The 24,464-nt window shown below is 41.3% G+C and overlaps 1 protein-coding gene across 2 annotated transcripts; it reads left to right on the top strand.

The window, feature by feature from the left end:
* The first annotated feature begins 982 nt into the window (after positions 1-982).
* Positions 983-23,767, top strand: RRP15 (ribosomal RNA processing 15 homolog). Of its 2 annotated transcripts, XR_009274563.1 has the most exons (6): positions 983-1,130; positions 4,310-4,584; positions 6,376-6,473; positions 7,317-7,518; positions 11,769-11,971; positions 21,311-21,449. XR_009274563.1 is itself a non-coding variant. In XM_058802301.1 (5 exons), exons 1-5 carry the CDS (start codon positions 1,058-1,060, stop codon positions 21,461-21,463), a joined length of 801 nt encoding a protein of 266 aa, XP_058658284.1. In that variant the 5' UTR covers positions 983-1,057; the 3' UTR covers positions 21,464-23,767. The 2 variants fall into 2 exon arrangements, 1 of the variants encoding a protein (XP_058658284.1); XM_058802301.1 differs by lacking the exon at positions 11,769-11,971 and having other exon boundaries at positions 21,311-23,767.
* The last annotated feature ends 697 nt before the right edge of the window (positions 23,768-24,464 follow it).

Below are 24,464 nucleotides of genomic sequence, written 5' to 3'. Positions count from 1 at the left end.
GCTACTTGGGGGTTCCAAGGAATGCTGGAGTTTCTATCCCCCAGCACATTTTATTGCTGTAAGAACAGCAGGTCCTGATAACTCATTTTCATTTCTTTAGGTTAGAGCGCTTTTATGCAAGAAGTTGCCTAAGATTTGCTTCTTTTACAGTTCCAGGTGGTGCTGCTTTCAGGATGTGCATCTTACAGAGGCACCAAATTGAGTGATTGGATGGCTGGCAGAGTTACAATCTGGCCCTAAAATCTGAGTGGCCGTTTAGTGCTTGTGAAGTGACAGAAAATTAGGGCTACTAAGACTTCTCTCACCTAACATAGAAGAAATTTTGTTTTCCTTCATGTGGCGGGTGGTCTGCTCTTCCAACCAGCCAGTGCTAACAACAAATACCCCCACTAAGAGAGAGCGATTTCAGCACATCAACCGGAGTTTGCCAGCGTTTCCAGCCCCTCCTTTGGGGCCTTACAGCAATGTTTGAAAGCATGGCTAAGTTTTCTCTGGTTTCTCTTAGTTTTCCTGGGTACACCAGCACTGTGGTGGAGCCTTCAAATTCCTCTTCGCACCAGGACTCCTATACGTGTATATATATACATATATACGCACACATACACATATATAGACACATATATAGATATAGATATACATATACACATATATAGAGTATTAATTTATTTTTATCGTTGCCATGTCCCTCCACAGCAGTCCCCCAGGGAGGAAGCGAACAATGAGCCCGAGCTTTGCCGTGCTGGAGCGGTTCCGAGGGTACTCTCCATGCTCCAGGTGAGCGCAGCTTTCCGGGCGCAGGGAGCCCCGGGAGGGCCCGATCGGGGCCTGGAACAGCCGGAGCTCAGCGCAGGGCTGCCCGGAGCAGCGGGCAGGGCCTGGGGGGGCAGGAGGGGCCGGGCCAGCCCCGTTCGCTCCATCCTCGGGCCCATTTTGCCGCCCGGAGCCCCGGCCCCGCCCCGGAAGCGCTGCCCGCCTGCCCGGAACCTCGGGAGCCGGAACGCAGCTTGGCGGTGCGGGGGCCGGGCCGGAGCGCGGCGCCGGGCGGGCCGTGGGGAAGATGGCGGCGGCCGTGGCGGGCCCACGTGGGCGCGGGGCCGCGGGCACGGAGACGGACACGGACACGGACAGCGGTAACGGCAGCGGGAACGGGTTGGGGCCCTCTCTTCTCTGAGGCATCGCCGGCCGCCGCTGTGGGCCGTTTCTGACCTTAGAGGCTTCTCCTCTCTGCCCCGTGCGAGCCCGCCGGTGGGTCCGGAGCTCCGGACCCTGGGCCGAGGCCGGCGCCGGTCGGCGTGGGGGGAACGGGAGCTCCGGCCCCGGCCCGGCCCCTGCTGGCCCGTGGCTGCCATGCCCGCGGGACTGCTGGGTGATCCTGCGCTGGCCCGTGGGCTGTTCCCCTTCAGCCCGGGGGTACCGCCCACAGCTCCTGAATCCCCCTCGGCCCGCCAGAACAGCTTTGGCTGCCCCCGTTCTGGGAGAGAGGGCAACGGCTGTGCAGAGCTGCCCGAGTTCCGTGTGAGCTGCCCGAGACCCTGTGTGCCGGCCGGGATCTGCCTCTCCCCGAAGGAAAGCCCGGGGACGCTCTCGTTCCAGGGATTAACCCTGAGCGCACGGTTCTGCATCGCTCTCGCCTCCTTGCGTGTTGTGTACCTAACCAGCTGTGATCACTTCTTCATTCTATCCTGCGTCTGCTCTTCTTTTTCTCTTTATTCTGGGAGGAGTCAGGGTTGTGGCCCTTTGGAGCTGTGGCTCCAGCCCTGGTTCTGTTTGGTTTGAGCGCCAGAGTTGAACCCAGAGGGAGGCGTTGTGTGGGAGCTTCTTTCAGAGCTCCTTGCCGAATGTTCGCTGTGTTTTAACTGAGTGTCTACACCTTGATCACCGAGCGAGTCTGAAAGAGTGAGATAGAGGGATGTGTATGTGTATTTCACAACAACACACACAGAAGCAATTAAAACTTTTTATATTAAAAGTGTGCTAGATATCAGTCTTTCTTATTCAGAATAGGGCCCCAGGTCCTACTTCTGATTGAGTTAATCTGATTTAAATTATTTTGAAATACCTCTTCTTTATCTCATGCTGTTGACTGATACTCTGATGCATTAAATTATGGCAGGTAGTGGAAACCGTGTTAATTTTTCTGCAATTGTTGAAAGCAAAATGTTGTTGGTATTATCCTCCTACTTTATTGGCAGAAGATGTTATGTGAAGGAAATGATACATGTTTTTGCAAATTTCCTTTTTATAAATCTGATCTGTTTTTTATGGCTAACTGCAGAAATTGGTCCTAAGCAGTGTGGGGGATTCAGGTTTGGACTTTCTGTAGTTGTTTGCTTTTGTGTGCGTAAAAAAAGTCACAAACAGGGGCTGATTCCTTGTTTAAAAGCTAAAGAGCAGCATGGACAAGGCCCAGGGGTGAAAACTTGACGTTGTTTTACGTGTAGGAACCAGGATGTGACTCCTACATGTCAAACGTCACGTGGTGCTGCAGTTCCTTCTTTTCTGGCAATGGTTTGAATTTATTTTTTATTGGAAACTCAGAATATGGATGCAAATATCTAGAAGGATGTAAAAGGATGCCTTTAAATAGTTACTGAATGTGTTGAGAAAATTTGCCACTTCTAAATTTCCAATTTGTAGTAAGGACTGTTGGAAAACACTCCCATAGTTTATTTTGAGTGGAGCATGACATACCACGTGGTGGTGGTAAAAGTCATACTGATAGAGATAATGGCCAAGTATTCAGTCATTATTTCTCTTCCACATTTGTTTTGTAACCACAGACTCTCACTTTCCATCAGGATAACCAAATGCTCCCCAGGCCTCTAAACGTGTCTGTGCAGTAGAGGTTTTGTTTTAAATTGATCAATGGCACTGTTTTGCTGCTATGTCGTTTGTTAGGGTTTTTTTGGTTGAAACAGGCACATGGAGAAGGCAGAATAATGAATTATTGTATGTTTATGGTTGCTTAGTAATTAAATAGCTGATTAATGGGGAATATTGTTAATAGCTGCCTGCATGGTTTCATGGAGAACAGATCTTGTGAACCACTCCTGGCTTCGTTCTCTTAATGGTTTGGTTGATAAAGGTACTTCATGGGATATAGGAGTGCTTATGAAGTGAAGCACTTGGCTCAGTAGTAGTGTGGTTTAAAATTTAAATTTTTTTTGTAAGGAGTTTGAGAGTGGTAGATGGATGAAAGTGAGGAATCTGGGACTGGGTGGGATCAGAAACCAGCTTCCTTCTGTTCAGCATTTGGTTTTGCAGTCTTGGAAGTTGTATGTAAGATAATTAATTTAAAATTTAATGTGGCACAAATGTTACTGGAATGGTAGTTAATGGTGGCAGGACTTTGTGTATGCTCTGCTCTTGATTATGTGGTGAAGTGAAATAACCCAGCATATTTCAGCACACCCTAAACCTGCAGCCCATGTCATTCTAGTTAATCACCTGCACTGTTAAAGACTTTTATTTTTGCAGTTTGACCCCCTGAACAGAGTAATGAGGACTAGCTCTTCATGTATTTCTTGTGCTATCAATTTGGCTGTTTTCAGCTGTCTTAATTCCAGACTTTGGTATTGTAACTTCAGTTCTTTCTTTTATTTTGAAGGGCTCATAGGGGTAAGGAAGTTTGACTTTGGGGGTGTTTTATTTGTGTAACTTGAGCAGTGGCTTACCCAGAAAAGCTCAGTGCCTCTGGTTTCTGTTGAGCTGCCTGTCTTGATGCTGTATTCCACAGAGCAGTCTCCCCTGGGTTCATTATGCTTGGGTAATTGTATTTTTGCTGGCAGTGTTGTCTCTGAGCAGGTTTTGCTGTGACCTAAGAAATGCCCCCCAGGTTCAGTTTAATTCCTGTGGCTGTTGCAGTCCAACACCAGATGTCACTGTTGCAGTTTCTCTGGGAGTGTGTACATACATATGTGCACATATTTGTGTGGACAGGCATTTCTAAGTTACACTTCTAAAACTGGAAAATACACAAGTTTTCCCACCACAATTACCAGCCCTAAATATAAAAATTTTCAGTAATCTAATAATAAAATGTCCAAGGCTGCCCTTTCCCTTTTGCCCAGCCTGTTTCAATCACTTTAAATCATCACTGAGGTGAGCAAGCATTGCACTGCATAGTTTCTGATAAATTCAATATAATGGTGTGTGCCTGCTTGAGGAATTAATTGTAACAGCACACTTAGAGTAATACCTCACTCTAAACTTGGATAACATTTACGTGTGGAGCAAATGGCACTAGTGAAAGATTCTAGAAACAATTCCTGATACTTTTTTTGCTTATTTTCTTTTTTTTAATCCCTAGGTTCTGAGTTAAGCTCAGAACTTCCAGACGACAGCTACTCTTCGGGAGGTGAAGCCGTGGACGGTGATGATGAGGATGAAGCAGCAGCCCCTGGCAATGTGGCTGAAGAGGCAACAAGCTCCAAAGATGGCCCAAGTTCAGGATGGGCAGATGCCATGGCAAAAGTGCTCAACAAAAAGATTCCACAGAATAAGTCCACCATCTTGGCCAAGAATAAAAGCCTGGAGAAGGAAAGAGAGAAAAAAAAACAAGAGAGGCAAGAAAAGAAGATGAGGGTGAGAAAAAGATGCAGTATTCCATGTGCAGTGACTGTGAGATGGGCTACATGCAAGATAGTCTCAGAGCACTGTCCCAAATCTCTCTGTTTTGGAGTCTCTCCTTCACAGTGGTCTTGAGCAGATTAATTTTTTTTACTTTTCGGTCATGTTGTGTAAGGTTTTTTCTTTTACTGCTTCTTCTGGGTCAGCAGGCAGGCTGAACATTGGCAGCAGGAGTGTTCCAGTCTGTCAGCTTAAGGTGTTTTCTCTTTTGAGGGGCTGAAAGCAGCTACTTTAAGCTTGATTCTCTAATTGGCATTGTTAATTTGGGGTGAAATTCACTTTGTTGGCATTACAAATTGAAATAGTTATCTACCATAGAAAGTGAGGGTGAGAAAGAGAAGAAAACTGCTTCCATTTAAATTGTGCTGTGACTTCCAAAATCAAGGCCTCTAGCTTGAGACTGCAGTAATCATTGATGTGGTTGTGCATTGTTGTTTGCTCCCCTCAGTCATTAATAGAAAACTGATTGGAGCCTTCTATTCCCATGTCTGTGCCCTAAATTGCTTCTGGTTCTGAAACTGGTATGAAGAAACCATGTTGGCAAGTAAGTCATTTGTTTGTGCTTTTAGTGGAACTTTTAATTCCAGGCTCTGATTGATTTCCCTTCAGGCTAGAAATACATTAATAGTTCTAATGTCTCATCCTACCAGTTCTGTTTCTGTGGGATAACCAAGTTACTCACCTGACAGTTTGGGACATGCTGCAGTTGGGCCATGGCTTGCCTTTTAAATTCAGAGAGCTTCACTACAGCATCTGCACAGTTATGGTTGTCCTAAATTCCTGCTCTCATCCAGTAAATATGTGAGAATACTGCAGAACAGAGATGGGCCACAGGTCCCCAAAGTGACTTGTTTGCTTTAGAAAAACTTGAAAGCAATTTGCCTTTCATTGATTTCTTGCTGATGAAAGGTAGGATAGGGCAGTTCTTTTGATCAAAGGCCAAAACATGGTCATAAACTCAGAAATTCATAGTAGTCTGCCTGTAATTGTAAAGATAAGGACTCTGAAATGCCATTAGAGACTTCTTGCATAAAACAGATTTAATGGAACATCACCAGGCTTAACACACTGTTAAATTGTTCAGAGGGGAAGAAAAACTTACTCCTGAAGCAGAGGTCATGAAATACAGTGGTCTTCTATTGCAGCAGAAACAAAGCTGATGGTTTCGTGTCCACTGGTAGGAAAAGGGGATCAATTTGGTTTTGAAATGGAGAGCCTCCAAAAAATAGACAAAAGCCAGTACTGTACACACGACTTGTTGTCTGGTGGCCACTTGGTGCTCTTCCTGTGTTAGAGTTCTGCCTGTTGCACTCCTTGCTGAGTGTTGCTTTGGTCACAAAGCCATACTGGGGCCAGTTCTGTAGGGGGAAGTCAAATTCTCCTTGTTCAAAATGTGACATGCCAGTCTTGATGGACCCAGGATTTTACTATGTATAAATTTCTCTGTCATCAGCTTCTGAAGTCTGGGATTTGGAGGCTGTCTTTGAATAATTTCCTTGCTCAAGGCAGTCTGTGTGAAAGCATCTTTTTCCTAGGCTTTTGTTGCTGGAAGTGGATGACTGAGATCTGAGTGTGGCCCCTGTTGTGTCAATGCAAGAGACTTGTCCAGCCCTATATTGGAGTTCCTTTTACTTTCAACCAGACTGAACTTTGCAGATCTTTTTTTCCTCCTGCTACATCCTCTGTCAGGTCATGCTGCATTCTCAAATGTCCATGTTGTTTCACATAACAATATTTATAATGCAGCTCGATAAAAAGCGGGAATGGGAAATGATGTGCCGAGTGAAGCCAGATGTTGTCAAAGACCGAGAGAAGGAAAGAAATCTTCAGAGAATTGCCACAAGGTATAAGTTTTTCTGAATGCTTTCCTTAAATGTATGTATATCTAAAAGAGGAGGAAAAGGCCTGTGCAGGTAATCTGTTTCCAATCAGATTGAACTCTTAAGAAGTGACTAGCAGGAGCCGAGAGATTTATAGACAGGTCTGCATTGTACAGTATCAAGTTCAACTAAAGATTTCAGAAGCTTTATGAAAGAGTAAAAATTTAGATGGGAATCTAATGTTTGCTTAGCAGTAGTGCTTTGTTGGATCCCCTCATTTTGTTAATTTAATGCCTTAAAAATGCAGAACAGTTGTTACTACTGTTCTGGTTTTTTGCTTCTCCATAGAGGATTCACCAGATCCACAGTTGTGAAGTTCAGCTGCCTGTTCACATTGTGGTAGTTTGGTGTCACAGAACTAGTTGAACATTTTGATGTGCTGCTGTCTTACTCATTCATCTGCCCTATCCTCCAGCTTCAACTGCCATTAAGAAACTTGCCTGAGTAATTTAATAACTGATTTTAGGACAAATAACATGCTCCCAAGGATGAAACATGCTCAAGGATGAAACTGATCTCAGTGCCATGTTATGAGGCTTACTTCAGAGTCTGAATAGTAGATTTGTTTGTTACTGGTTCCTAGTTTGTTACTGGTTCCTAGCAATGACTATGAAGGAGGAGTAAAAATTGAAAGTCCTTTATATTCTAGTAAATGTTACTTCTTAATCAAATTGAAGTTCCAGGTAACCATTTTGGGGAGTTAGAAACCATCCAGCATCTGCACTGATCAGCTTTAGTAGGGGGCTCATTTCTGTGGAAGGAACTTGAGTTAAAAGGTTTGCTCTGTTGTCTTTTTCCCTGTCCCAGAGGTGTTGTGCAATTATTCAACGCTGTCAGGACGCACCAGAAGAAAATGGAAGAGGAGATGAAGAAAGCAGGGGGCTCTGAGAGGAAGCGTGCTAAACTGATGCCTTCTGTTTCAAAGAGAGATTTCATTGATGTTCTAAGAAACATGGAGGGGGCTAAAGGAGCCAAGAATCCTGCTGGAAAGGCCACTAAAAGTAAACAGGTAGGCTTCATCTGTGAGAAAAAAATGCTTACAAGGTACCTTCTCAATATAATGACTCTCTGTCAATGTGCTTGCTCTTCATAAACCTCTGACCCAAATGGCTGGGATGTTTTGAGACTTTTGGAAGGGAACAAGTAGCCTATTTTCCCGGTCTTTTGACTATCAAAGTACAAAACACTGGAAGCTCTTCTGATAAGACATGGAGCCTTTTATGCACTTAACTTGGTTTAGCTGTGTTTAAAAAAAGATTATGAAACACTAGATTTTCTCTTGGATTTTACACCATGCATGGAACAAACTGCTAGATTCTGGTGGGTTGTGACATTTGGAATTTGGCCAACAATAGTTAGCTCCTTGAAATCATTAAAGACCTGGAGGCTGTTCATCTTAGATGGTGTATTAGATTGTACTTGTGTGTCCCCAGAGTCTGGTCATGTCAAACTTGCTTCCTTTGGGTGATTATGGTGCCTGAAACTGAAGGATTTGCCATGCAAAATGAATACCACAACAGAAAGAAACACAGGCCTATTAAACCTTATATGTAGGCTTTTCTTTCCCTGATTCTCTGTGTGCGTTGGGCTGGTGTGGCTTCCTTGCTCTTGAGATGTTTTGGAAAGAAATACATTCCACTTTTCCCAAATGTGTTTGAGACACAGTGTAGTTGGACACATGCAGTTCTTCATCAGTTCTTTCAGCTCACCAAGTAGCTCAGGGTTGAAAACAAGTTGCCCAGACAACTCTTTCTCGTATTTCAGAAGCTGCACGTTTTTGAAGCGTATTTGTGTTCAGGTCTGAACTCTGTGCTTGGTGGTGGGTGGAATACTGCAGTTGGCACAGACACACTGCAGTTAACTAAGTGCTTCTCTGTGCCAGGAAGAAATACTTTAATCAGTTGGGAGACAGCATTTTGTCATATGTTTTTTGTTTGTGTGCACTTGGGGAACATGCTGAAACACTGCCTGGCATGGAGTGCTCATACAATTTTCATGCAAGTGCAATATTAAATATTTTTTAAATTCTTTGGATAATGAGAACAATTTAGCTTGGTGCTGACACTTTATTTCTCCTTAAATAATTCCAGCTTGCTTGTTTGGGGGGGGGGACATGTGTATGTGTGTGGTTCCCTTTTTTTGGTTCATTTGTTTGTTTCTCCTCCCTTGGAATGGCAAAATATTGGAAGAATGGCAGTGCCAACTACTATTGTAGTCAGCATTAAATCAATATCTGAGCAAGAACTAGGACCTTTGTGTTGTGCCACATTGTAGCAGGGCAAGTTTTTAATTACTAGGTCAGAAAACACAGATTGCAAATGTTTCTATGCTAAAGAAAAGTTTTATTTTGGCAGCATCAGTAATGGCATGTTTCCATTCAAGACCTCTGGAGATGCTTTAGATGCTGGCTGGTTAGTCTTGGGTTTGAGTATTAATGTAGGTGCTGCTTTCACATTGCTTGTGCACAAAAGCTGGGGTGGGGATTGGGGTTTTTGGTTGGGTTTTTTAATTGTATGTCTGCCTAGACAGACCACCCCCCTTCCTCTCTCCCCTGTTTCAGTGACTCTTCAGCCTATGCTTCAGTGACTCTCCGTTCAGTTTAATACTGAACCAAACTCTTCAATAACTCCTTTTCAAGCTGTTCCTAATCTGCCTTATTTTCTCTTGAGAACATATCTTACTCATTTAGCAAGCTCCCCTCCTGGTAGTTGTTGAGGGTTGAGGTTGAGGCCAAAATCTGCTCTTCATTCTCTTTCTCAGAATTACACAAATATTTAGCCACTGAACACTTCTGCTGGCCTCCACTGTCATATCTCTGCTGCTTGGTCTTTGAGAGTGTTTCAGAGGGTAGGAAGCCTGGATGAGGTTTTTCAGTAGTAAATTCCTTGCAGCAGGGTTTCAGCAGATTGCTTGTGCCATCTGAAAGCTTTTGTTTGTTTTGTGGGTTTGTTTTTAGCAGTCGTGAGTATAGAGTGTATTCATTTTTAAAAAGGGGGGGAGATACATTTATTTATCTCAGCAAAAACAATGGAAGAGATGCCAATCCCAAAATCCAGGCACTCTGCCATCAATTAAAAGGCAGTCCAGAACAATAAAAACATTACCCCACCCACATAAAACAAGCAGTCAGCAGGAAAAATAGCAGAAAAAAGTTTTACCAGTGAAAGCAAACTTTTTTTTGACTCAAGCCTTGTGCTGTGACAAGATACTTGACTGTATTTTGAGAATGGGTGAAAGCATTTTCCTGCTCTGCAGGAGTTTTTAAATGTAAAATTTGGTTTGTATTTTTAAAAGTTTGGCAATTTCTTTCAAGTGTCAGGGGTTGTTGAAGAAACCCCTTGTAAAGCTCTGTTGATTGACTATTTAGCCAAGTATATTTATGTGTGAAAAAAAGAAATTAAATGCTCTGTAAAGGCCCATCTGCAGCAGTATAATTTCAAAGCAGCATGACCACTTTTTAAATTTTGTTCTCTGTTTCCATCAGCTTTATGCATGCCTGGGAAGGGTAGGTAACCTGTGCCCCACTAGAACATTGTTCAGAGTCTTGTTTACTTTTAGCCATTGGCCTAAATGTTACTTGGCATATACCTACCAATTTAACTATGAAGGAAAGACTGTAAGGCTGTGTAAGTTTTCCTGTGCCCTTCTTGTGAAATTGTAGCCCTTCTTGGAGTTCTGTGTGCCCAGCTGGGAGTAATTATTTTTCTGAGCTGGAGCCAAAAGCTTTGCTTTTCATATCATTTGCTGTTTATCAAAGTATTTCTTAATCCTTGCTGAGCCAGCTGACTTGTGTAATATTTTTTCCTGGTTTTTTTTCCAAGTTACTGTGCATGATGCTTGCCTCTGGGTAAGATCATCTAATTTCTCTCCCCTCACCACCTTGTCTGAAGCCTTGCAATGTGGGAGAAAAATGTAGTCATTAAAAAAAATAATAAAAATCCCCTTGTTTGTGTTCGGATGGGCTTTTTTTTTAAGTTTTGGGTTGGGCTTTTGTATGAATCGTTCATTGGCAGATATGAGAGCTTTCAATTTGTTAAACAAAATTCTTATACATCAGCTTTTCATTTCAGAATGTGTTGGTCATATCTTCTTGTAAGACACTACAAGAAACTTTAATAAACTGTAGGTTTAGAAAGGGCACGTGTCAAAAGCGCTGTTTTTTCTGGCCTGGAGACTGAAGTTATTTTTATGTCTATAGAAAGAATACAGAAGTAGGTAGTGGCACTAAAGGATTCCTTGTAGGAACCTTTTGTTTTCTTTAGGTCTTTAATACAGGGTGCTCTTAGGAAGTACCCTTGCTTCCAGGGTCGAGTGAAGTTTCTGTTCTCCTAGAGTTGCACAGATATGTTGGCTAATGTAGCAAACTACATGAGGTCTTGAAATCTTAATTGTAGGAAAACAAGGAAATTCAGAGGAAATTTAGAGTTATTCTCCACGCTTGCTGTGTATTAGTTACAATTTCATCTTGACTTTTGTAATTTATTCTGCTCCCTGTTAGGCATTTTACTGTGTAGTAAAACATTTTTTAGTGACACATAAGCAACTGGCATGAAAGTTACAGATGCTCTTTATGACACGCATAACCTGCACTCATTGACCTTTCATTTTTTATTAGGACTTTGGTTTTGCTTCAACTTGTAAACTTTCTTAAACCAGAGCATTTCAGTGGTGAAAGTAAGAGCAGGATTTCCTGGTCTACTTCAGTAACCATGATCCAAATTCTGCAAGGTAATCTTTCTGTAAGCTAGGCTCAATACATGACCCCAAGGTACAGTTTCCTTCCTGTGTTGGGATGGCATCTGGAAAAAAATGGTGTGTTGGTCTCAAAATAGTGCCTATTCTAAAATAAATTATTGATGAGAAGGAAGATGAGTGGAGAAGAATATAAGTGCTATTTCATAGTAGTGATTGCTCATATGGGACTTAAAGTGCTTTTCCAGAAAAGTTACTCCTACCTCAAGCAAATTTTATAAATGCTCCAAGTATCTGGTAAGTAATTTGTAAGGACAGTGATTAGAGTCAGACTTGCTATTGATTTTTCTTCTGTTCATGAGACTTTATTTTAAGCTGCAGTTTGAAGATTGTTCAAGGGCAGGAGGAATATTATGCTTCCAACTTCAACCACTGTTCTTGCTGGGATACAAGGATTGGCATGGGAGCTTTAATTTTTTAAGCTAAATGGGGGTATAAATTGTGCTTTCCACATTAAAAGTTGCATCAGTTTAAAAACTGAGAGTGACTGCATTCTTTTCCTTGCAGCTTCTTGAGTACTGGCCATCAGCTTGGTCTGTTTCTTTCCACTGCTTTCACAGTGTAGAAATGGAGAGGATGAAAAAACAAAACAACAACTGCTTTCATTCATATACCTCTTTGGAGTGACAATAGTCTGAACAGTTGCTTCAGTCTGTGTTATGAAATTGTTTCTGAAGTGTGGATGAAGGCAAAGATGACAAGGAAATTTGGTAAGGTGTATCAACACCTCTTTCAATCTTAACAGGAAACTTCCTTGGGTGATAATGGCATTGCAGAGTAGCACAAGTTTATTACTACAGCTGTTGTATGCTGGTTTTACAGACCTAATTGAAGGAGTAACCAGGCATGCATGTATTCCAGCAGATTTGAGGGGGCAGCCAAGTATTAATTTAGTTCAGCTGTAGCCAGAGTAGATGTATTCTCTCAGTTTTAATAAATGTCTTCCCATCACATGCACAAAAACTTTTAATTTGGATTCCTTTGGATCCTGCATTTTTATCTGTTTTTCTTAACTGAATGTACATTCTCTTGAAGGTCACCCTATATATGTTTGGAGCTGATGCTTTTAATGAAGTTTTTTGGTTTTGTACCAGAAAGTTGCTGACAACTAATTGTATGCTGTGTTCTTAGGAATATCCTTAGGGATAAATGCAGTGCAGCCTGCCACCAGTTTGCTTTATCCTATATTCCTTATGTTCTTTAAGGTAAAGGGTTGTTGTGCAGTACTAGAGGTTGTTTGATTAGGACATTTTTACTTTCAATTTGTTTAGAAGTTGTATTAACTTACAGAGTTTGGGTCATCAACAGGATTGGGTTTTTAAGACGTGCAAGCTCAGTTCCCTGATTGTTGTCATACCAGGTAATGCAAATCTGTGTTAACATGGGGATGTAGACCTTTTCCAATATTTAAATGTCAATTTAAATTTGTCAGCATTTCAATATTTAAATTTGATTGATTCGGTGTCAAGAAGTTGACACGGTAAATTCAACTTCATGTAAGACAATTAAGGGTCATGTGAAGGGCAGTATTTCACTAGCTTTACCTTTTTTCCTGTGGTATTATACTCAGATATCCCTTTCTGTCCTCTTCATCAGATATTTGATCAGAAATCAGGAAGGGAAAGGGCTGTGATTTTGCACTTTGTTGCCATCTACCTCTTTTTTTATCCTCTTGCTGTTCTGTGTCCCTGACAGGTTCTTTCTCCCTGTGCCTGAGGGCCAGGCAAGTATCCTGTGCCTAAGCAGGAGCAGCCCTGACAGCTGTTTGCACAGAAAAGCCAGTCCCCTGTGTGTCATCATGAGTCACTCTCAGTTCAGCTGAATGCTGCCTGCTAAGATGCAGATAGTGTGTGATCAGTGAGGACAGATATCTTAGAGAATTTGAATGCTAAATACTTATTGCATTTGCTGAGGTGATGACCTGAGGTTTGGGGAGGGCCATCTTCCAGATGTTTATAACTTGTCCAGATCCAGGCAAATGTTCATGGAGATAGCAAAAGATATGTTGCCAGCTCCAAAACACATCCCTAACTGATTTTTCAGTTTAAAAAGAATGAATGATGCAAGGTTTTAATGGGTTCCTGTAGAAAACGTCTCTTTCTTCCTTAGAGCTGAAGACAAAATACTTCAATTTTGTCGTTCTGTGAAAAGGAATGAAGTGGTTATATTTGAAACATTGCAAAATCCTTCACCATGAAGCAGTTGAAGTTTGGCAAATTTTGAAGTGAATATAAACAGGGACTTGTGATTGAAATGTCAGGCAATGCTGAGACAGCTCCATCTGTCATATTTGAGAGTATCTTGCCTTGTTATTTGTTTATTAGTGCACAGGATACTATGATGTGTTTTGTTTTCCCAGAAGATGTTGCAAGGCTTTTTTTTTTTCAGTTAAAACTATGTCTAAAACAACCACATTTGAAAAACTTGTGGCATACATCTTCTTTTGATCTTCCTGTGAGTATACAAAGCAGAGTCAAATCCTATTAGACTTTTATCTGGTAAATCAAGTTGGAAGCCTTATAAAAGCAGCTCTCCACTCTTGGCTTTGTTCATAACTCTTATAGGCAGGGCAGTGTACTTAGAGAAAAATACATCTAAACATTTCATAAAGTTTTATAGAAAAATGTTCTCTGGAAGTAGGAAGGTTTGGGTGGAGCTTGTCTATCTGAATAAATTTGTTTTCCCCATCTGAGCATTTGCTATTGGAAATTATCAAGGAAAGTGATTCCTTTACTTTGAAGTTTTATTAAGGTGTAAAATGTTGTGATTTCCAGAGTGTGTGTGTTATAAATGACCTCTGTGAGTACCTGCTCATCTGTTTATCTTGGTCAGTAGACTTCAGGAGCGGTGGATCAAACTCCTAGGATCTAGCCTGCAATGGTTAGAGGGTTGCTGAGTTCAGTAACTTCTTTTGCAGAACTGTGGGAAGTTCCAGCCAGTTTTTAATGAGCGTTTCTGAAATTTACTGAAAGATTAGAAAATGTAAACCAGGTTTCTAAAACCTGGTTAGTATTACAGATTATACTAAAAGTGCCTCTTGGAAAGGTCTGACCTCTTTTTGGTTTGCTGCTGAACTTTGGACAGTGGTCTGCAGGTGGTCTATGTAATTTCTTCTCCACCTGCAGCTGTTGGGAAAGCCCATACAGAAACATAGACAGAGATGCAAAGGTCAGAAATGCAGAGAAAGGGTAGCCAGATGTTTAAGATAAGGGATTGGGATCCTGGGCAGTTTACATCTTCCTTCATGAAGCTGCTTTTAGAAAGCAGCCTGGGAGTGTTGAGGGGTATGGTCTGTTCCTTAATGAGCTTGCCACTCATACATGGCAATGTGAGGGGAAATTACAGGAATATAAGATCAGAGAAATTTGGATTTGGAGACCTCTAGGATATGTCACAAAACCAAAGCAAGGGCAATGACTGTAGAGAGGTGAAATCAAACAAGCTGCTTAGCAGACATGAAAACATCATTATTTCACATTTAATAATAAAATTGCATAAAGCTTAGTTCCTTGTAGACTCTGTTTTGGTGGTTTTTTATTCCTCACCCTCCTACCTCAAAGTTTTTTGAATCCTTAACTTCTTCTGGGACTCAAAAGTGGAAATCCTGAGTTAGGAAGAGGCTTTTTCCTTGCCCCACGTCCTTCTCATCAGCTGTTCTGTCAGATGATTTCTCAAGTATTGAAGGGACAGGCATGGTCATTTCTGTAGCCCTTACTGTTTGAGACAACCTTTTGGGACTCACTCCCTTATGCCTCTTGCTAAATCATAATGAAAGACAGTGGGTGATTTTAGCATCATTTGTTGGAAATAATTTGAGTGATATTCATATTATTTAAAAATTTGCAAGCTGCTAATTTATTGTTAGCAAACCAGAAATACTCCAAACAGCTGCAGGTCTGCATGTTTACTTACTGGGCCAGCAGGCAAGCTTTTATAACAACTTGCAGAAAATTTTAGGTACCCAGCTGAGATAGTGCATAAGTGTCTTTCATAAATGGGTGACATCTGAGAAGAATCTGTTGTGACTGGAAAATGTTTGTCTAAAGTAAACTGTTGAAAGACATTAAGATGTGACTTCTGAGGGATAGCACAGTGGAGGCCTAATCTTGACTGTATACTTTTTACTAGGTACTCTTGCTATATCTGTGCATTTTCCAGGTACAGCTTGGTGGTTCAGGAACTGTGCAGCTTCCTCCTGGTGTAGCATGCTCTTGCTATACATCATGCTCATTAAAACATGGGAAGGGAGTCCTGATGCCAGTATGGCCAAACAGGTCATGCAGCAGCATGTGGTGGAATTCCTTGTGCAGCACAGGGGTTTCTGAGATGGCTGCTGTCGATGGCTGGAGTACAGCACAGGCTGAGGAGTTCCCGAGCATCCTGTGTGCAGAAGGGCCCTGTGTTAAGCTTGAATTCTTAAAATATTTTTGCTTTTCCTGACAGAAATAATAATTTATGAGGTTTCTGGTGAACCAAGCCTGAGGAAATCTGTTTGCTCATAAGCTTTTTCTAAGAGTCTTCTTTGCAACTGAGCATTTAATAATAACGCTTCTGAATTTTCTTCATTGCTTAGGCTCAGGTTTATGCTTGTTTTTAGAAATTCTGTAATTGAGTTCTGACCCCTCCAAAGCTGGGCCATGTTTAAGCCTCTGCGTGCCAACCCAAAGCATTCCTTCTCATTCACACATCCCCAGTTGCAGTAAACCCTAGAGGAGGATGTGAGGATGGGGAGATTCCTCGTGCAGGTCGTTACGCTCTGGGTGGTCTTCTGGCTGTGCTCAAAAGGAAAATCACTATTTGTTGTGCTTGTAGTAATAATTCCAGTGTGTTACTTACAGAGAAGTTTGAACAGGAACAGCAGGGCTCAAAACACGCTGTAAAAAAATTTCATTCTTAGACTTATTTACTAGAATTGCCAGAGCAGATTCTGGTGTATATGAGAAAGCTTGTGATCTGGGTAAATCCCCTGTCCCACTGTTGGTACCCTCAGTGTAAGGTCACTTCAAGTAAACCAGGGCAGTTGTTTTAATTTCTCATTCCGAGAGAGAATGCAGATGGGCATTGAATAACTCTCACCCTGAGGAATAAATGATTGTGCAGAATTGTACTGCAGTAGAATAGATTTCTGTTGTGCAGCTCACATGTTCTGCAAGCTGAAAATGCTTCCCAGAGTGAGTTGCTGTGAGAACTGAGCTCAGAAGTTCAAGATAATATCAGTGTAGTTTGTATTCTCAGTTTGCACATTTGTGGGCTTTTGGCTGTTTGGGATCAGGCTTACATAGGAGCCTTTCTTAGAGTCCTGCTGCAATTCAAATCAGATGAAGTTGCTGCAGCACTAATGATCAAACCCAAGTATCATTTTCCTGTTAAAAATCATTACATTTTGTTTTCTGCTTACATTTCTGCTGTAGATACTTTGGCTGCAGTTTTTTCATTTCTTTCCAGCCTGGAGGAAATTTATTTTCTTAGCCTGTGAGCTCGCATATTGCTGAAAATTAACTTAGGAGAAATGGTTATGCTCGTGTTCTTTGCTTTTCATTCCCTCCCGCTCCTCTGCAAACTGGGGGTTTTATTATCATTATTATTGTTATTTTAAATTCAGATTAAACACAGCTCAGTGTATGCCTGTGCTGCCTGATTGGGTTTTTTGAGCTCAGTTTACATGGACTTGCTTGGGGATGAGAACCAGAATAGAAGCAGTCATTCAGAGCAAGATGCAGGCTGACAGGGAAGGTAATTGTCAGATGTGTGTGAGAATGTGTTCTGGCAGTTACGCTTTTTAACTTCTTCCTCATGACAAAAGCTTCGCTGTGTCTCAAGGTCTTAAATGTTTGTATTGAGCAAAACAGAGGAACCTGGGGAGGCAGTTCAGATTAATTAGACACGTTAGAATTGTCTTCTCAGTGCTTAAAGTTGTTGCTTGAGAGATATTTATGTTAGAAATTCCTTCCCTGACAGGTACAAATAAACATTTATTGTAGGTGATGGTAAAGAGAGATGCCCCTGCAAGCTCTGGCATTTCATCTTATACAAAGAGCAAAGGCATGGGGGTCCAGTGTGCTGATTGTAATCCCTAGGTCTGAAAAATGTTCCTTTTTGAAAAGCCTGGAATTCCTGTTTTCTTCTGGACACTGCTCTTGGGGAATCACGATGGTGCTGTAGATGTGTTTGTTGTTTTGCAGATGCAGAAACTGGAGTTGCTCAAGTGACCCAAGCTGGTGGGCAGTGGAGTGAAATGCTGTCTTTTGCCTGATTTCAAGGCATATCTTCTTTTAATGCCATTGCTTACCAGTAAGCGCTGTGGACTTTGGTCTGCTTGAGTGTAAGGTTCTGAAAAGCTCAGGCAGGTATCATCCTGCTTGAGACAGAGAGGATTGATCCCACACCTTGCTGTCAGTGCTGTCTGCCACAGCTCCAGTGTTGAGTTTGGCAGGTCTCAGTTGAATATACTGTCTTGTCATTTACCAAGAGCAAATTTTGTAGCTCCGCTTTTTTGTGGTGGTAAAGAAATGAACAAACCCATGGAGATTTCTAACTTGATCTTATAGCTGCTGTTGCTACCACAAGGCTTTCATAGACCAGTTCCTTTAAAAGCATCCAGGAGGCAGTTCCAGCCTGGATCCTGCAAGGGTCAGCTGCTTGTTCTAAGTGACAGAACTAAGCTTAGTTGAAGCTTAGTTTGGACCTCTGGTGGTTTTATTAGGACTTGGCCAAGAATTTCAGTTCCTCTTGTCCTGGTTCCTGGTGCAGATTTTAGGGAGTGTGTCTTCAGAGCAGAATTAGTTCAGGAAGTCTACAGAGCCCTACTTGTGAGAGGCTTTAGCTAATGCTGTGATAGCCTAGCAAGTAGGCAAGTTTTTTTTGGTTTTTTTGTTTAATTTATATACTCTTTTCAACTGGACTATGAGTCCATCAGAGCAAGTATCAACACTAGAGTAACCACAGTGCATGCTTTGTTCTGCTTTATTTCAGCTCATGATAACAAGTTCATCACCAGCAGTTAGTAAAACAACAGTGACTCTTGAGGTATTTTACTAATTGCTGCCTCTCAGACCTTTTGAAATAGGTTGGCAGACCCTTCTGGCAAAGAAAACCCAATTCCAATGTATAAAAGAGGAGAGGAAAAAAAGCAACACGAGAATTTTTCACTCCTTGCCTTACTGAAGGATTCACATTATGTAGCATTACACTCTGTTGTTTATATAATCTGCTTTGTTTTCATTTGGGGATGTTCAAAGGGGACTTCAGTGTTGTAGTGAGATGTGCATGAACAGCTGACTGGGAGTTCAAAAGCATTTGTGTAGATTGAAAGTTGGTTTATTTTCCACGTGCCAAGAATCAGTTTTGTTTTATTTAGATGAAACTAGATTATGGCATTGAAAACCCAACTGTATTAACATTCTTACATAAAGCAAGTTGGGAAGTGATGTTACAGTTCAACTAATTGTTAATTATACAAATATTCTCACTGCATATTTTCTTAAGACTTTGGGAATGTTTTGTGATGCGGTAGATTTGGAGAGTTTTTGTTCTGAGGGGAAAATAAGTAGTAAATGAGTTAGGAATGAAGATACTAAATAAGGCATTTTCTTCACTTGGAGGCATGCTTAAAATTGATTAAATATTTGCTTTCAAGCATTTAATCTTCATCTTTGAGGCATAAACATGCTACCTCTGTCTTTCTCCTTTGGGCTTGTTGTAAAACTCTATTCAGGCCTTTGTGGTGCCTTACAGAATGGGTAATGCTATGGAGGATCAGCATCCCTCTTTTGTTCAAGTCCTGCTTTTGTCCTGTTGTTCACTTGACATAGCCAGAAAGAAGGGCTAATGGTTGCTGAATAGCAGCTTGGGATGAATTTGAGGATTGAGCTTTTCAAACCCTGAGCTTGCAACTGTCATTGCTGATAATAATCTACTCCTTCTGTGCTGTTAAAAACCAAAACAAACTAAGAAAAAAAAAATTCCCTGTTCTGCACATCTGGAAAGAAAAGGAATTCTGTTGGGTTAATTATTGAAAACAAAAAATGTAGATTGTTTTGTGAGAAATATGGGATGCTTCCTTTTAAGTATTTCAGATTCAACTCTCCTAAATGTCACTGTTCAAATATTGATTTATCAAGGATCTGGGATTAAAAAAGAAAGACCTTGGTGATTTTTGTGATTTTTTTTTTTAAACTGTTCTCTACTATGCAAAGGCAAACATGTACAACTGCAATACAGTTAAAAAGGAGGAAAACAATAGTTACCCTCTCCTTGCATCCCAGAACAGACTACCTGTGTTTGCACTAACATAATAATGCAGATAAATCTCGTGAAAATTTTAAGGTCTGCCTCAGAACCTGCCTTATCTCTAGCTCTTTAATTCCAGGTAATTGATTGCCCCTTCTGAGATGATTTTAGGTTTACTGGGTGTAGCACTTAAAGAAAATTGCTGCAAGAGTGGTGCGTGGTTAGGAGGCGCTACCCTTGGGAAAAAGGGAATTGTTGGATGGGAGAAGTCATTAATGAGAGCATCTGTGAAGGGACGAAAGCAAACCCTAAACTGAAACCCAGTGCAAACATCTTGAGGAACAGCTGTAGAGTTTCTCTTTATTTGAGCTGGGCCCTGGGAAATTCCATTTGGGAAGAAAAGTGTTAAGACTTGCTATCCTATTTTTGTGAGGGCAGTGTTTGATAAAGAGCTGCAGAAGTCTCATGTAGCATTTCTGCTTTGATTATCTATTAAAAACACATACCTTGTTTGGTAGGCATTTTGCACTCACATAACTTCTGATGGGGTGATAGGACATGTTTTATTTACAGTAATGGACTCGCATTCTTCATTTCTCTTTTCTCCTGAAATCAAATGCTATATGCTGCTCTATCCCAAATCTTGATTCCCACAGGCTTCAGCTTAAACATGCAGTGGTATCACATTCCTAGATGCATGGCAGAGAAGAGGTGTGGACAGATGTCTACAGTGATCATACATGTACTGCAGGTTCTGCATCCAGGAAGCAAATCTTGTTTGCAGAGCATGCTGAGATCCCTTCTTTGGAGCAGGGGAGTGGGGAAAGCCTCCCTGGGGTGCCAGTGTTAAATTTGTTTTCAAAGACCTGGCAGAATTAAATTTGTGTTTTCAGTGCCCCTAATTCCACTTTGGTAGGACAGTTTTTTGCTTGCCTGCTGGACACTGAGCCATGTTATTCCTCGGCAATGTTTCGCTGCTAAGGCATAAACACTGAAATAAATCCTTCCTCAGTGCATCGAGCAGCTCTGGGTATTTTCCTCCGGGAAGCATGCAAGCACAGCTTCCAGCTGTTGTGTGGAAGAGTTTCCACAGGATGGGGCTGTTGCACTGCCAAACGGGATCTGTCACCTCCGGGAACCGCGACCAGCGCTGCTTCCAGCGCTAACCTGAAACTCCGCTCCCGGCCCTTCTCTTTATTGTTCACCAGCCCGTGCAGCGGGCCTCGAGTTTATCCACTTCCAAGGGCTAGGAAATTTGGAGTAAGGTGTTGTTGGCTTGCTAAGAGTAGATCAACTTTGTTTCTTTTAGAGGCAGCTTTGTACCATATGACAAGCCCAGGTAGTGAGGTAATAATTCACATAAAGGGGATTTGGTTCACATATCACTGAATATGTTAAATATTAAATTTGGGGGGGGTTAAGCCTTTATTAAATCCATATTTGTGTTTTAGAAATGTGCCAAGAAGTGTTCTAATGAAGCAGCACCTGGGGGTTAATAAATGATATCATGAATCCATTCTGATTGCCAAGAAAGATTTTAATAAAGGAAGCCATGCCCAGGGTTGACTGTTTCATCCGTGAGGAATAATTGTTTTGTTTCCATATTTCTTTTATTGGTTGGTTAAAACAAGTTTGCATTTTAGTATCAAGTCATTTTTGGTTGTTTTGCATGTTTCTGTACCATTTGCACAAAGACCTGGCCCCCAGTCTGCTGATTGTAGGAGGTGTTATTTTGATTGCAGGAAGACCTTGCATCTTTTACTGCCTTTCGCATTTATCTTGTTTCTCTGTTCTTTCTTCTCTTTCCCTCAACCATTCAGGGTGAAGTGAAGTCTGAGGAGGGGCCAGAATGGAATATACTGCGTGATGACTTCATGATGGGAGCATCTATGAAGGACTGGGACAAGGAAAGCGATGGAGAGGGCAAGAGTGAAGAAGGAGGTGGTCTGAAACAAGAAGATGACAGTGACTGAATGAAAATCATTCAAGATAATGTTTTATCTTCTTAAGTTTGTTTGGATGAAAAGTCAGCATTCTATGAATGTACAACACTTGGAGGATACCTCTTTTAAAAGGAAAAAAAAAAGACTTGCACAACCTTGGAGTGTTTTCTCCTCCATGTCAACATTTTATTTAATATAGCTCCATTTGCTATACTGAAATCCTGAAATCCTGAAATATTTTCCAAAACAAGTATAATTTTCAACATATTTCCAAAACATTTTGTACAGTCAAAATAGTGGCACTTGCCCAATGAAAGATAGATTTTGCCAAGGTCATTAAAAGTTTACGCATTAGTCATGGCAATTGATGTATTAGTGTGCCTGCATTTCCAAATCACCGCTGCACTTTGAAAAGTTGTTGCAATTTGCAATAGAAATGGCTTACAATAAACACAGAAATGCCCTCACCTTGTAAAGTTATTGGGCTCCTATAGAGTCTTTACTGCTTTGGCCAGAAAAGGTTCTGTAGATAATAAAGGAAAGTAACCATTCATGTGATAGTTCTGGTGTAGGAGCATTAGTTTGACTGGAGACAACTCTGGAAACAGAATTGTAAAGACAGAGACTTGACCCTACTGATAGGGTTTAGTATTTATATATGTATATATATGGTTTTTCCATTGCGAGTCTGAGATTGTATAGGCTAAGAGTCTGGTAGGAAAGAGCAGTCATTGCTATTTCACAGGGGAGGGAGAGCTTTTCTAACAATACCACAGAAAATGGTGTTCATTGTTGCTTCATTTAGAGTTATGGTGTTCTGGCCTTTTTCAATGAGGAGCCAGAGCTCTGAGATTGATCCTGTGGGTTTAGTCAGCTCTAATGCTAATTCCTCAGGTGTGCAAAGGGTCAAACCAAAGCCCTTCCTCTTAGTGTGGGCCTAACAGTAACAAATTTGGAAGCATCTGTCAGGATAACACAATTGCCTTTCTTTAAGCTACAGCAATTTCTCCTCAGTAGTTGTTGGTTGCAGAGGTGCAGAAGCTAACACACATAAGAATATATTTTATGTAAGCATATGCAGAAGGAATTGTGTGGTGATAAGGGTGTTCTAAATGAGAGGCTGGGGTTGAATTCTGCTGCCTTTGCTGTTCCAGACTGACTGTCTGATGCTGTGTCATTTGTTTAGCTTTGCTATCACATTTCCCCATTTGCTACATGAAGAAAAAGCCTTGGGGCCCATTAATTGATAGTTAAAATGCATAGCACTGTTCTGTCCATTTCAACAGATGCCTTACAGACAAACCTTTCTTTATACCTGCTTATAGCCAAGATATGATTAGGAGCTACTTTGAAATTTTCAGTCTTCAGCATGGAAATGTGCAGTAGGATTTAGATTTTCCTAACAAAGGCGTTGTTTGAACTTTGTACTGCAGGATAAAAACTATGGGTACAAAATGGCAGAGAACAACTGGCAATCATTGTCTTATCCCTAGCCTATTCATCTGGTATATATTGTAGCATAATTCTTCCAGGAGAACTCCAAGCTAACAGCAGAAATGTTTAGATTTTCAAGCTGTTTTGAGTGTTAAACATATTAGATATCTGAGGAGACATTAGTTTGTGGCCTGATATTTATTATCACAAATGAAGGCATACACCCAAAATACCAAGTGGCAAAACCACACAAGTTTGACATATGGTTATCCCAGCTTCTGAAGGCTCCACATCTGTACAGCTGTGCAGTGAGAGGCACCATCTCATGAGTGCAGTGCAGAAACTGCTGCAATGGGGCTTGAGTCCATGAAGCAGCATAACAGTCTAACCTGACACTGCTCTCTCTAAAGAGTTCAGCTGCTTTCTGTGGAAAAATTACATCAGCAGCCTTAAATCTGCAGTTGCTCTCTACTTTCGTATCAGCAGTTTCTTTCCATAATCAAACTTCTGGAAAATAATCTTAAGTTTTCCTTAGGAGCTGTGACATCCTGAGGTGATTATTAAAAATTTCAGAATGCTTTCCAAATACTTTTAGAATGCTTGGGTGTTTATTTGTGTATTTTTGGAGTAATGTTTTGATTAAAGCACTGAAGTGAATCTTGTGTGTTTAAGAAAAATGTGGAATCCATCAATATTGCCAAAAGTATTTTGAGCTTCCATTTCATTTAGAGTGCTTACCCTATAAGGGGAGAGCATTTCTTGCCTTTTAAGAAGCATAGTAATTACATTTTTATATATATTGAGTAGGTTTTTAAATTTGATACTGTACCTTGTCTTTGCCTTGTCCTTTTTTTGTGCCTTATGCCGAGAAGCTCCAAGAGTTGCTAAAATTGCTAACTACATATTTTGATTTTAGACTGCTTTATTTCACAAGTTCTGTTTTTGTTGACTAGAAGTTCAAAAGATCTTCTTTGGCCCAGGCACCTTCCAGTCTCTTCTCTGGGCTGCCCTACCCCCTTTTTCAGTAATGTTCTTCCTCTTCAACAGCTACCAAGAACAACCTTCAGCAGCCTTTCCCAGCAGTCAGAGTGCTCACTCTGTTTTTTATGCTCCCATGAATATCTCTGCTCAAGCAAAGTTGTGCTGCTGCCCTTCATTCCAGAGAGCATGAATCATCTCAACTTTGTATATTTCTGTACCTATCTATATAAAGCCAATAAGGATGGGGTGGTTCCAGTTTTGTTAGGCTTCAAGCCAACTCCAGAGTATGTAAAGTTTAATATTCTATGGATTGCACGCAAAGCAGGAGTTTTGTTTAATAAGAGAAGGCACAGGGTCAGCTCTTCCCCATGTCTCTTGTCCCCTGGTCTAATTTCTCCTCACATTAATTGTGCTAACATTTTTTCAGCAAGGAAAGCATGAGTTGGCCTATGGAAAAAAATAACTGTCTTGCTGCTGCTTTTCTTCAGCCTCCTGTTAGGGAAACACTTTGGGAGTGATGATGGAATGTCCTTGTTGTGCCTGATGCCACTGTACCACAGCATCATCTCTGCTGAAACCTGGAGGGTAGAGCTGCCACTTCTGCAGCTGTGAGGCA

The sequence above is a fragment of the Ammospiza caudacuta genome, chromosome 3 (genome assembly GCF_027887145.1).
Source record: "Ammospiza caudacuta isolate bAmmCau1 chromosome 3, bAmmCau1.pri, whole genome shotgun sequence".
Classification (NCBI taxonomy): domain Eukaryota; kingdom Metazoa; phylum Chordata; class Aves; order Passeriformes; family Passerellidae; genus Ammospiza; species Ammospiza caudacuta.
This window is presented reverse-complemented; position numbering and strand designations above follow the sequence as displayed.